Source organism: Lithobates pipiens, unplaced genomic scaffold (assembly GCF_037356315.1).
Source record: "Lithobates pipiens isolate NorthernLeopardFrog02 unplaced genomic scaffold, aLitPip1_a1.2 Scaffold_8, whole genome shotgun sequence".
Taxonomy (NCBI): Eukaryota; Metazoa; Chordata; class Amphibia; order Anura; family Ranidae; genus Lithobates; species Lithobates pipiens.
The window spans coordinates 417,262,251-417,275,274 of record NW_027507903.1 but is presented as its reverse complement, the minus strand read 5'-3'; the positions used below and the strand labels follow the sequence as shown (position 1 = coordinate 417,275,274).

General features: G+C 42.3%; 1 protein-coding gene across 1 annotated transcript; it reads left to right on the top strand.

The window, feature by feature from the left end:
• Window positions 1-133: 133 nt before the first annotated feature.
• On the top strand, window positions 134-3,661 carry LOC143964462 (uncharacterized). Its single transcript, XM_077474236.1, has 2 exons — window positions 134-206; window positions 2,883-3,661. The coding sequence occupies exon 2, from the start codon at window positions 3,051-3,053 to the stop codon at window positions 3,639-3,641; it is 591 nt and encodes a 196-aa protein (XP_077330362.1). The 5' UTR covers window positions 134-206; window positions 2,883-3,050; the 3' UTR covers window positions 3,642-3,661.
• The last annotated feature ends 9,363 nt before the right edge of the window (window positions 3,662-13,024 follow it).

Sequence of the window (13,024 nt, the reverse complement as noted above, 5' to 3'; positions counted from 1 at the left end):
CCCCTTATATCAGCAGGCAGGATACCTGCATGCGGCAAGCCATCACTCCGGAGCAGAGGCTCGTCGCCACGTTGCGCTACTTGGCGACAGGGAGAAGCCTTCAGGACCTCAAGTTCTCGACAGGCATCTCCCCCCAGGCTCTGGGGATCATTATTCCAGAGACCTGTTCTGCCATTATTCGGGTCCTGCAGAAGGACTATATTAAGGTAAGTTTGTTATTTTAATATTGCATTGTATGTTTGTATTAATTTCATCATGACTTTTAATATCCATGACAGGAATATGATGTGAATGTCCCCTTTATATGAATGCATGCACATTTTTTTTTGGTGTCATTTTTTTTTTTTCTTTAAATGTTTTTTTTTTTTTTGTGTCATTTTTTTAGCATTTTACCTTTTTTTGTGTATACATCCTGTGTGTGGAGAGAGAGAGAGAGAGAGAGAGAGAGAGAGAGAGAGAGAGAGAGAGAGAGAGAGAGAGAGAGAGAGAGAGAGAGATATAGAGAGAGAGAGAGATAGATAGATATAGAGAGAGATATAGATAGATAGATAGATAGATAGATAGATAGATAGATAGATAGATAGATAGATAGATATAGAGAGAGAGAGATAGATAGATAGATAGATAGATAGATAGATAGATAGATATAGAGAGAGAGAGATAGATAGATAGATAGATAGATAGATAGATAGATAGATAGATAGATAGATATAGAGAGAGAGAGATAGATAGATAGATAGATAGATAGATAGATAGATAGATAGATAGATATAGAGAGAGATAGATAGATAGATAGATAGATAGAGAGACAGAGATAGATAGAGAGATAGATAGATAGATAGATAGATAGATAGATATAGAGAGAGAGATAGATAGATAGATAGATAGATAGATAGATAGATAGATAGATAGATAGATAGATAGATAGATAGATAGATAGATATAGAGAGAGAGATAGATAGATAGATAGATAGATAGATAGATAGATAGATAGATAGATAGATAGATATAGATAGATAGATAGATAGATAGATAGATAGATAGATAGATAGATAGATAGATAGATATAGAGAGAGAGATAGATAGATAGATAGATAGATAGATAGATAGATAGATAGATAGATATAGAGAGAGAGAGATAGATAGATAGATAGATATAGAGAGATAGATAGATAGATAGATAGATAGATAGATAGATAGATAGATAGATATAGAGAGAGAGATAGATAGATAGATAGATAGATAGATAGATAGATAGATAGATAGATAGATAGATATAGAGAGAGAGATAGATAGATAGATAGATAGATAGATAGATAGATAGATAGATAGATAGATATAGAGAGAGAGAGATAGATAGATAGATATAGAGAGAGAGAGAGATAGATAGATAGATAGATAGATAGATAGATAGATAGATAGATAGATAGATAGATAGATAGATATAGAGAGAGAGAGATAGATAGATAGATATAGAGAGAGAGAGATAGATAGATAGATATAGAGAGAGAGAGATAGATAGATAGATAGATAGATAGATAGATAGATATAGAGAGAGAGAGATAGATAGATAGATAGATAGATAGATAGATAGATAGATAGATAGATAGATAGATAGATAGATATAGAGAGAGAGATAGATAGATAGATATAGAGAGAGAGATAGATAGATAGATAGATATAGAGAGAGAGATAGATAGATAGATATAGATAGATAGATAGATAGATAGATAGATAGATAGATAGATAGATAGATATAGAGAGAGAGAGATAGATAGATAGATATAGAGAGAGAGAGATAGATAGATAGATAGATAGATAGATATAGAGAGAGAGAGATAGATAGATAGATAGATAGATATAGAGAGAGAGAGATAGATAGATAGATAGATATAGAGAGAGAGAGATAGATAGATAGATAGATAGATAGATAGATAGATAGATAGATAGATATAGAGAGAGAGATAGATAGATAGATAGATATAGAGAGAGAGATAGATAGATAGATAGATAGATAGATAGATAGATAGATAGATAGATAGATATAGAGAGAGAGATAGATAGATAGATAGATAGATAGAAATATGGATTGTCAACTCATTAATTTAATTATTCCCCCCACTCAAATTTTTTTCATGTGTTGTGGACTTAGTAATTAGTCCCCACCCCACCCCACTTACCCACCTAATTTATGTCCCCTGGTCCATCAGAGGGCTGATTAATCTGTGAATTGGTCCGCCTATTTATATATATTTTTTTTTTTTTTTTTGGTGTCTTTATTTTTTTCTTTAAATGTTTTTTTGTTTTGTGTCACTTTTTTTTCTTTAAATGTGTTTTTTTTTTTTTTTTTTTTTAGCTTTTTACCTTTTTTGTGTATACATCCTGTGTGGAGAGAGAGAGAGAGATATATAGAGAGAGATATATAGAGAGAGATATATAGAGAGAGATATGGATTGTCAACTCATTAATTATTCCTCCCCACTCAAATTATGTTCATGTGTTGTATACTTAGTAATTAGTCCCCACCCCACTCAAATTATGTTCATGTGTTGTGGACTTAGTAATTAGTCCCCACCCCACTCAAATTATGTTCATGTGTTGTGGACTTAGTAATTAGTCCCCACCCCACTCAAATTATGTTCATGTGCTGTAGACTTAGTAATTAGTCCCCACCCCACCCCACTTACCCACCTAATTTATGTCCCCTGGTCCATCAGAGGGCTGATTAATCTGTGAATTGGTCCGCCTACTTTTTTTTTTTCTTGGCAGAAAACAAATTAGCAAGATTTCTGTTTAACTGTTGTTCCAAAATGTTTTTGAATTTTCTTTGTTATGAATTGTTTTTATTTAATGACTAATTTTTTTTTTTTTTTTTGTTTCAGCTTCCTTCAACGCCACAGGAATGGCAGACTGTGGCTTCCCAGTTCGCTGCCCGTTGGGACTTCCCCAACTGCGGAGGGGCCATCGACGGGAAACATGTGCGGATTGTGCCCCCACCCCATTCGGGGTCCTACTATTGGAACTATAAGGGGTTCCATAGTGTGGTGCTAATGGCGGTGGTGTCGGCACAATGTGACTTCCTTTATGTGGATGTGGGGAAGAACGGCCGGATGTCTGACGGAGGAGTCTTTAGGCAGACCGAGTTCTGCCACCGTCTTACCACTGGTGGCCTGGACTTGCCACCAGATGCCGAAAATGTGGAGGGGCTCCCGTTTGTTTTTCTGGCTGACGAAGCGTTTGGTCTGAGTGAACATCTCATGAGACCCTTCCCCCAAAGGACCCTCACCCCGGAGAGGAGGATTTTTAATTACCGGCTGGCCAGAGCAAGAAGGGTTGTGGAGAGTGCCTTTGGCATTATGGCCAGCCGGTTCCGTCTGTTGCTGACAGCCATCAACCTGGCAGAATATAAACTCAACTATGTTGTTCTGTGCTGCTGCATTCTACACAATTTTTTAAGGAAATTTTCTGGTAACCAGTACCTGCAGCCTATTGGGCCTGAGGCCGGACTCAGGCTTCCAGAACTGACAGGGCTGGATCATGCCCTTCCTGGCTTAGCCCCCCAAACAGCACGTGAGGTGCGTGACCGGTATGTCAGCTATTTTAATGGTAGGGGGGCTATTCCAATGCCAGCTGACCAATAAAAAAAATCTTTTTCTTGAAATATGTCTTGTCTGTTCAAATTTTTAAGTTTGGTTCTTGTTTGCTTTTCACGTTGCTTGTATCCTACATTGTCCTAATTCAGGGATATGCAATTGGCCAACCTCCGGCTGGTGCAAAACTACAAGTCAATCATGCCTCTGGGTCTCATGCTTGTGGCTGCCAGTCTTGCTATGCTTCATGGGACTTGTAGTTCTGCAACAGCTGGATTTCCACTAATTGCATATTCTTGTCCTAGTGCATTTGTATAGCAAAGTGGTTTTTGACAATAGGAAATAAGGCCCTTTGTGACAGAAAACACAAAATGACTTTACAAACTGGTATTGAGTATTGAAAGAAGTAGACACACACATTTTTTTTTTTTTTTTTTTTGATTTTTTAATAGTGCACATTAAAACCAGTGCCTCTTATTTAGATCTTTTTTTTTTTTTTGTGTTTTTTTTATTTTTTTTTTTTTTGTGAAATTGGTTTTTAAAAATATTTGTTTTTTATATTTTTTTTTGTTTTTAAAAATTATTATTATTTTTTTTTTTGGTAAACATAAAAATATATAAATATATCAAAAATACAATTATCACTAAAATTTAAAATAATAAAATCAGATTTTGAACTATTTACACCAAACAAGGGGTAAAGCCAAATTTTGAAGATGCACACCAAAAATTGGTAATGTCAACATGTGCTATGTACCATCATGAGTGATCAATGGACGTGTTTGGTGTGTGCAATCCCTTCCTCTCTCATACTAGAAGGAGGAAGGGTTTGCAAACACCAAATGCGTCCATTGCGATCCTCTGATGGCACATAGCACATGTTGACACACCGTGTGCATCTTCAAAATTTGGCCTATAAAAATCTTGTAACAACCTTAAAAACTTTTGGGCAAGGAAATGAAGGACATGATCGATTGTGGTTTAGGGGAAAAGGGGCTTATATTCTCCCTAAAACATCGATCATGTCCTTCATTTCCTGCCTCATAGGGACCAGCTGTTGCTGAATGCCCAGGATTTCTTGTTGCATGGCCTGGATGTTGCTCTCCATGATGTCGATCCTGGCATTCCAGGCCATGATCTGCCCTATCAGCCTGTGGGCACTGTCCGATGTAAATGGCTCGGCTACCACAACCAGATCATCACCTAAAAACATGTGTAGAAAAAAAAAAATGGTTAACATATACAGCCATTAATTGTTTAGCTTAAGCTGGGTTGTCAGACACTCACTTTCACTCTCCTCCACATCTAGCCCTGGGCTCGGCTCATCCAGTGGAGCTACGGAGCTTGGTCCAGCGGAGGATACCGAGCTCCGTAGCTCCCTCGCAGACACAGGACTGGGCAGCTCCAATACCGATGCAGGGCTGGGGTTGGGGCTGGGGCTGGGGCTAATTGCCCAATCAGGCTGGCGAGGTCGGGGGTCCTGGGCTGCTCCGCCTCTTGTCTGAGTCTTTGTTTCCCTATGAGAATGAAAAAAAAAAAAAAAAAAAAAATACTTTTAAGCATAGTGATATTTGAGTTCAGAAATTTGAATATGAAACATTGGTTTGAAGTGGTGTAAAATTATTAGTTGCTTATTACAAGATCCTAGTTTAATACATCCTTAAAATTACTTTTTTACAGTTAAGGTTGTGTTCAGACTGCTGCGATGTGTGAACGCTGCAAATCTACTGTGGTTTCACGCATCGCATGCGGAGTTCGCACTGCCCTATGTGACCTGCTGGGAGTATCAGTGTAAAGTTTTATTGACACCTCCAAATTAGTTATCACTTCACAGTGCAATCTTTAAACTCGGACAGGAATCGGACCACATGGTGTGAACATCCATGTGATCCGATTTGGCTGTGGACTCAAAAAAGGGCCATGTACAAGTTTGGTCCGGATGCGATGTAAATTCAGCCATACTATATGCATGGCTGAAATCCCATCACACAGAGATCACATGTGATTTGCACTGCAGTGCGGTGCAAATCACATTTGATCTCGTACATTGCAGCAATGTGAACCTAGCCTTTAACCAAACTGTGATACTGTATATCTTTTGTCCAAGTTTCACAGACGGACACACTCGAATCAACGCCTGGAGTACCTGTGTGTGATTATGTCAAAAATGTTCTATGAAGGCCCAAACTACACTTATAAAAGTTTCCTAGTCCAGATGTTGAACCAGCATTTTATCTATCTATCTATCTATCTCATTTTTTTAATTGAGTCTACATTGCACTGAATAAATTTATGAAACTTTATTAAAAATTTATATCTTATAAACTGAGCGTGACAATTCAGTTTATCATGAACAATACAAAAAAAAAAAAAAAAAAAATAACTAATTAAAATCTAATCCAACACCAGATACATTTACACCATACACAAATTCATGCTATTTACGCCCACATATACGAACAACCATATGCGCCATATTTTCATAAACAACCTACACGAACGATTACGATCCGCCAGAGGTTCAGTCACTATCTACATGAACGATTACGATCAAATCCGCCAGTTTTACATACACTATCTATACGTACGATTACGATCAAAGCCGCCAGTTTTACATACTATCTACACGAACGATTACGATCAAATCAAACGATTATGTCCGACAGTCACGAAAAACGCGGAGTTTACTCACTTTTTTTCAGGACCTTTTTGATGCGGTCATATTGGTCCGGCTCCCTGGACTTGATGTCCGACCATCTTTTCCGCAGCTGGTCCTTTCCTCTCCGTACCCCGAATTTTGACTCCAAGGTGGTGACCACCTCGTCCAAGATGGCGCTTTTTCTTATGTTGGGTTTTGGGTAAGGACCATGTTCCCCATCATAATCCTCCCTTTGAAGGATAGCTACCATCTCCACCATCTCTTCGAACGTCATATTGGTGGCCTTATATCTCCTCCTTGCTTGGGGCCCACGGCTTTCCTCCGCGCTGCTCACGCTGCTAATTGAGCTTGCATCCGCCATTTTCCACTCTCATACACCCACAGCGGAAGGAGGGTAAAAGGGGCGGGGAAACACGGTCGCAAGGAACGTCAGGGGCGGGCGACGCAGGCGGAGCCTGAGCGCATGCGCCGCGTATAAAGCGGTACCACGAGGCCGTGCGCTTGTCCGAACGGGAGCAGCGAGTGCTACACGCGACGGTAAGATAGTTGTCATTTGTCATTATTTTCGGTTAATTTAAAGCCTGCGTTAGGGATATTCATATTGAATTTTATTCTTATTGATGTTTAATTGATTTCTATGTGGGTTGGTGGTTGAGTGGGCTTGGTGTTTTGTGTGGTAGTGTGGGGGTGGGTGTTTAGGGGGTGGGGCTAGTGTGTGTGTGTGTGTGTGTGTGTGTGTGTGTGTGTGTGTGTGTGTGTGTGTGTGTGTGTGTGTGTGTGTGTGTGTGTGTGTGTGTGTGTGTGTGTGTGTGTGTGTGTGGGGGGGGGGTGTGGGGGTGTTTGTGTGGGGGGGGTGTTTGTGTGGGGGGGCAGTAGTGTGTGTAGAGTGTGTGTGTGTGTGGGTGTGTGTGTGTGTGTGTGTGGGGGTGTGTGTGTGTGGGAGGGGTAGTGTGTGTGGGGGTGTGTGTGTGTGGGAGGGGTAGTGTGTGTGTGTGTGTGTGTGTGTGGGAGGGGTAGTGTGTGTGTGTGTGTGTGTGTGTGTGGGAGGGGTAGTGTGTGTGGGGGTGTGTGTGTGTGGGAGGGGTAGTGTGTGTGTGTGTGTGGGGGGGGGGGGTAGCGTGTGTAGTAGTGTGTGTCTCGCATACATTGTCACAATATAGTGTGCATTTGGTCTGACTATTTTTTTTTTTTTTTTTTCCCAGAAAATGCAAAAGTATAGTGCAGACCCCTTTAAAGAGGAGGCCTTCCTCTCCACCTTTATAGATCTAGTGGAGTCCCACAGCAATCTGTGGGATACAAAACACCCCCAATACCCAATCCGTGCTGCCCGGAAGAAGACACTGGAGACAGTTTTGGCATTTGTGAAAACCCGACTCCCCCAGGCAGACACTACCTTTGTGAGCAACAAAATTCAGAACCTGCGTAGCGTGTATAGGCGGGAGCAACGAAAGATCCTAGAGTCCCAAACATCAGGATCAGCAGCAGGTCAGGTCTATGTACCTAGGCTGTGGTATTATGACAGGCTGCGTTTTCTGGATGACACGTCAGAAGCCAGGCCGTCACTTTCGACTCTTCCGTCTACCCGTCCCTCCACCCTTCCCTCCGCCTCAGGTGAGCCATCCCTGGAAGATCCAGACCCTTCCTTGCTGGACGAGGTTGATGCGCCCAGCTGGAGCCAGGTATATTTTAGTTTCTAACGTTTGGATTGCTCAAATATTAATGATGTCAAGTTCAATGTTTGAATTGCTTCCAAATCTAGGATTTCATCACAAATTAAATTAGATAGAAGGATACAGTAGTTTCCACAAATGTGGCTCAAATCTTAATGAACTGATGGAAAAATGATGGTGTCAAAATGATAGCCTTTTGTATTTCAAGACAAATGTATTTGCAAGTGAGAACTGTAAAATTGTTAGTGATTGATGATTTCTAAATATAGACATATTTTAGTTATTGATTGCTTTGTTTTTTTACACAGGATGAGCTCACCCAGGAGGAGGCCGGGACCAGTGGTATGGAGGAGGAGGCCGGGACCAGCCACACGCAGGAGCTAGCTGGGCCCAGCAGGAGTAGGACTGAGAGCCAGGTCCCTCCCCTCCGCCTAGCCAGCAAAAGGCCCAGGAGGATGGGCCGTACAGAGGAGGAGTCCTTGGTGCTGATACGGCAAGCCACCCAGATTTTGACCAAACCCCCCAATCCGCAGGAGGCCTATGCCACTTATCTGGCTAGCAAGCTCCAGGAAATGGACAAACCCCAAAGAGACATGTGTGAGGCAATCTTCTTTGATGCCATACAGCTGGGTCTGAAGGGTGAGCTCACACCCACCACGAAGCTCTACAAAACAGACCCTAATGCTCCTCCTCCTCCTCCTCCTCCTCCTCCTCCTCCTACCACAACTCCACCACCAGAGGCACAGCCTCCAGCGAAGCGTGGAGGGAAGGCTAGACGGAAGAGTCGCAAGTGACTGCCTGGCTTCAGTCTGCTCTGAAAGAAGACGCAGGCTGTTGTAGTACCACAGTCTGGGGACATAGATCTCATCTGCTGCTGTTCCTGGTCTTTGGGATTCTAGGACCTGGTTGTGCTCCCTATGTACATGCTACGCAGGTTCGGAATTTTGGTGTCCACTCACTTGATGTGTGCCTGGCGGACAAAAGGCTTCACAAACGTCAAAATTGTCTCCAGTGTTGCCTCCCTCTTAATTTATTTTGGTTATGAGGAAAAATAAAAATTTTTGATTTAAAAAAAAAATTGTATGTTTTCTTTTGTTTTTTTTTTTTATCAATATTTTTGTATAATTTTGGGTTAAAAAAAACAAAGTTTATTTGTGAGTAGGCAGATACATGTCAAAAAACTCTGGGGGTTATTTACAAAACACACGTTCATGTAAATATGCTAACTTCAAGTGCAATTTTTAAAGCACTGCAAGTGCACTTGGAAGTGCAGTCGCTGTAAATTTGAGGCTTAACATTTGAAATGAGGGGAAGCTCTGCTGATTTTGAACATGCAATCATGTGTAGGCTAAAATGATGGTTTGGGTATCTATCTATCTATCTATCTATCTATCTATCTATCTATCTATCTATCTATCTATCTCTACTTGCATAGTCCTGCTTGTCCCAAAAAAATGAAAGTCCATCTTGTTTCAAACCCCCCACCCAAAAAAAATAAAAATAAAAATAAAATAGTAGTTCCAAAAAATATATAGTAATAGATTTTTTTTTTCCTGAAATAAATAAATATATATATATATATATAAAAATATATATATATATATATATATATATATATATATATATATATATATATATATATATATATATATATATTTTTTTTTTTTCTTTTTATATAAATTGGGAATATATTTTTGATATAATTGGAAGATTAATCATAGGATGAGGATGAATAAAAACATGTAGTATAACTCTGTGTGAATATAAGCAGCAAAGCTACTTCACTTTTCTTGCATTACGAAGAAGAAAAGAACGGGCTATATTAAAAAAAAACACAAAATTAGCAGCATGACGAATATGCTAGCTTCAATCCGAACACTAGTTTTACAAGACCGAGCGCTTCCGCCCTGTAAATTCTTTCTGAGTATGCGCGGAACTTAGTTGGCCGAACAAGCCTACACACGAGCGAACAGTCCGCTGAAACCTTGTTTCAGCGGACAGTTTTTCGGAATTTCCGTAAGACCTTGTTCGGCCAACTGTCCGCTGAAACTGTCCGCTGAAGCCCCACACACGAGCGGACTGTCCGCCCAAACACTGTTCAGCGGACAAGGTTGGGCGAACAGTCCGCGCGTGTGTACGCGGCCTAAGAGGGGCCGCTGGATTTTAGAACAGGTTCCTTCTCTAATGAGTGCAGGGCAGAAAGGCGCACAGCAGTCATCTATCCACTCTGGATCAGTAAACATTCTAGGGGTGTCTTTTTGTATATTTATTGCTTTTGGAACTTGGGAGGGGATCTGGGATTGATGCAGGATACACCTAAACTAAGCAGATTGCTAATGAAGAACACTTCTATCTTGATAGTAGCACTATTAATTCCCAGGGGAATGATTATCACCTAGGACAGTCTCTGTGTGCACAACTGAGAACTAGGGTTGCACTGATATCACTTTTTTAAGACCGAGTATAAGTACCAATACTTTTTTCAAGTACTCGCTGATACCGATTACCGATACTTTTTTAATATCATGTGACAGTGCACTAATATGTGGCACTGATGAGGCATGGACTGTGTCAGTCGTTTTTTATTTTTATTTTTTACAATTCATTTCTATTATTTTTTACAATTATTTACCGACTCCTTCCTCCTCTCTCCATCCTGACAGATCCAGGAGGAGCGGGGACCAGAGGAGCACAGAGGAGGACCAGAGCAGACCCAGGGAGCTGGTGGAGGATCCAGGGAGCCACAGGAGGACACGGGGGGACTGGAGGAACACAGAGGTGAACCAGAGCACACCCAGGGAGCCGGCAGAGGACCTGGGAAGCCGCAGGAGGACACAGGGGACAGTCGGGAGATGGATCGGTGCGGGCAATTACAAGCACAAATCTTCCTGTATACCTTTTAATAAAGAAGCTGAAAGCCACGGGATGGAGAAGAGAAGAAGCAGCTGTCAGCTGCTTTATTAAAAGGTATACAGGAGGATCGGTGCTTGTAACTGCCTGCACCGATCATCTGTGAGGCTGCCCAGCCTGCCCCTGCTACGATGAGGACGCAGGCATCAGGTATTGGAGCATTTGCACAAGTACAAGTACTCATGCAAATGCTTGGTATCGGTATCGGTCCAACCCTACTGAGAACCATGCACCAAAGGTTGGAAGTCTGAGGTAGTCCAAGTTTCAACGCCCAAGACCAGGAAAGCTCCAGCCTAAAGTGGATGTAAACCCAGACATTTTTTTTTTTTATGTCATAATGTAGATTATAAGATGTCCTATCATTTGAGCCCAGTCTTGCCACAAAGAGTTAATCAAGCTCTGAGCAATCCTCTTTTATTGTTCAGTGAGATAAATCTTGACAAACTGAGAAAAACTTTGTCAAATCCTCCCCCTTGCTGTGAGTGACAGGTGATTTACATATCTCGTGCACTAGCCTAAGAGACATGCATTCTTTTTTAATTCCCTCCCACTCCTTTCTTCTGCTGCTCTACGAGGATTGGCTTTTCCACACCTCAGCATGATTTGGCATGCTGAGGTCATGTGGGGATTTTTTTTGTGGTTTTGATTGGATGTTAATGATCATAGCAGAAGTTCAGTGTAAGAAATACACAGGAGAAAATGCATGTTGATAAGGGGATTGTAGAGGTGGGCAGGGAGACTACTGACATCACAATTCCACCCACTGAGCCATTTTAAGAGAGAAGGCCTTACTCATAGGGGCCCAAAGCATACACAGTCCATAGGCATGACCCCCAAAGGAGAAGTCCAGCATCCATTTCCTCACAGAGGAAACAAGCACAAGCACAAGCTCTTCTAGTTTACATTATCTGGGCAAATCTCTCCAGGGATTATTGGATAGGCCCTACTAAATATATTCATGGCAGGTATTTGCATCCTCCTTCCCTAATCTCCAGAATCTTCTTCTAGATTTAGGGGAAGGCAATCAAACTCCCAACCTGTGGAGTCCAGAGCAGACCAAACTAAGCAACTCTGTCTCCCATGGCTGCAGCAAAAGCTTCATACTGTATTACATTTACCTCACAGCCAATGTATGAGTGTGCTACATGTATTTAGCAACAGTATCGTTTTTTTGTACATTTTATTAAAAAAAGACTAATTCTTCAGCTCTACTACAGTGTCCTATGCTGAGGCCTGAGATGCTATCTGTCTGCTACAGACAAGAGGTAGCTTTTCCTCTGTCACCTCTGCTCCAGTGATCAGACTGTAATGCTGCAACTTTCTACCAAGTCACAAGTTGAGAGGCTACAGTAGGGGGCTGACGTTTGTCAGACATTTGTAAACACCGCTAAGAACTCCACTGTCAGCATGCCTCTCTCAGGCCGCGTACACACGCGCGGACTGTTTGCCCAACCTTGTTCGTCAAACAGTTTCGGCAAACAGTCCGCTCAAAATTTGCATGAGCGGACTTGCCCACACACGAGCGGACTGTTTGACGAACAAGGTTGGGCAAACAGTTCGCTCAACTTTTGAAATGAACGGACTCGCCCACGTAAGGAGGAGGCAAATCCGCCCATTTCGAGCGCGTGTACAGGTAGGCGGGGCCCGCGAAGGAGACGTCGCGGGCTCCGCCGCCTGGAATGGGCTTAAAGGGGAACCCCAACGCCGAAAAAAATCGGCGTGGGGGTTCCCCCAAAGTCCACACCAGACCCTTGTCCGAGCACGCTACCCGGCCAGCCAGGAAAGGGGGGCGAGCGAGCGCGCCCCCCCTCCTGAGCCGTACCAGGCCGCGTGCCCTCAACATGGGGGGTGCCTTGGGGAAGGGGGGGCCGCGCGGCCCCCCCACCCCAAAGCACCTTGTCCCCATGTTGATGAGGACAAGGGCCTCTTCCCGACAACCCTGGCCGTTGGTTGTCGGGGTCTGCGGGCGGGGGGCTTATCGGAATCCGGGAGCCCCCTTTAAGAAGGGGGCCCCCGGATACCGGCCCCCCACCCTATGTGAATGAGTATGGGGTACAATGTACCCCTACCCATTCACCTGTGAAATAAAGTACAAAAAAAAACACAACACAGGGAAAAAATATTTTATTGCACAGCTCCGGGGGGTCTTCCGTCTTCGGGGGTCTTCTCGCCGGACTCCTCCGCTATCTGTGTGT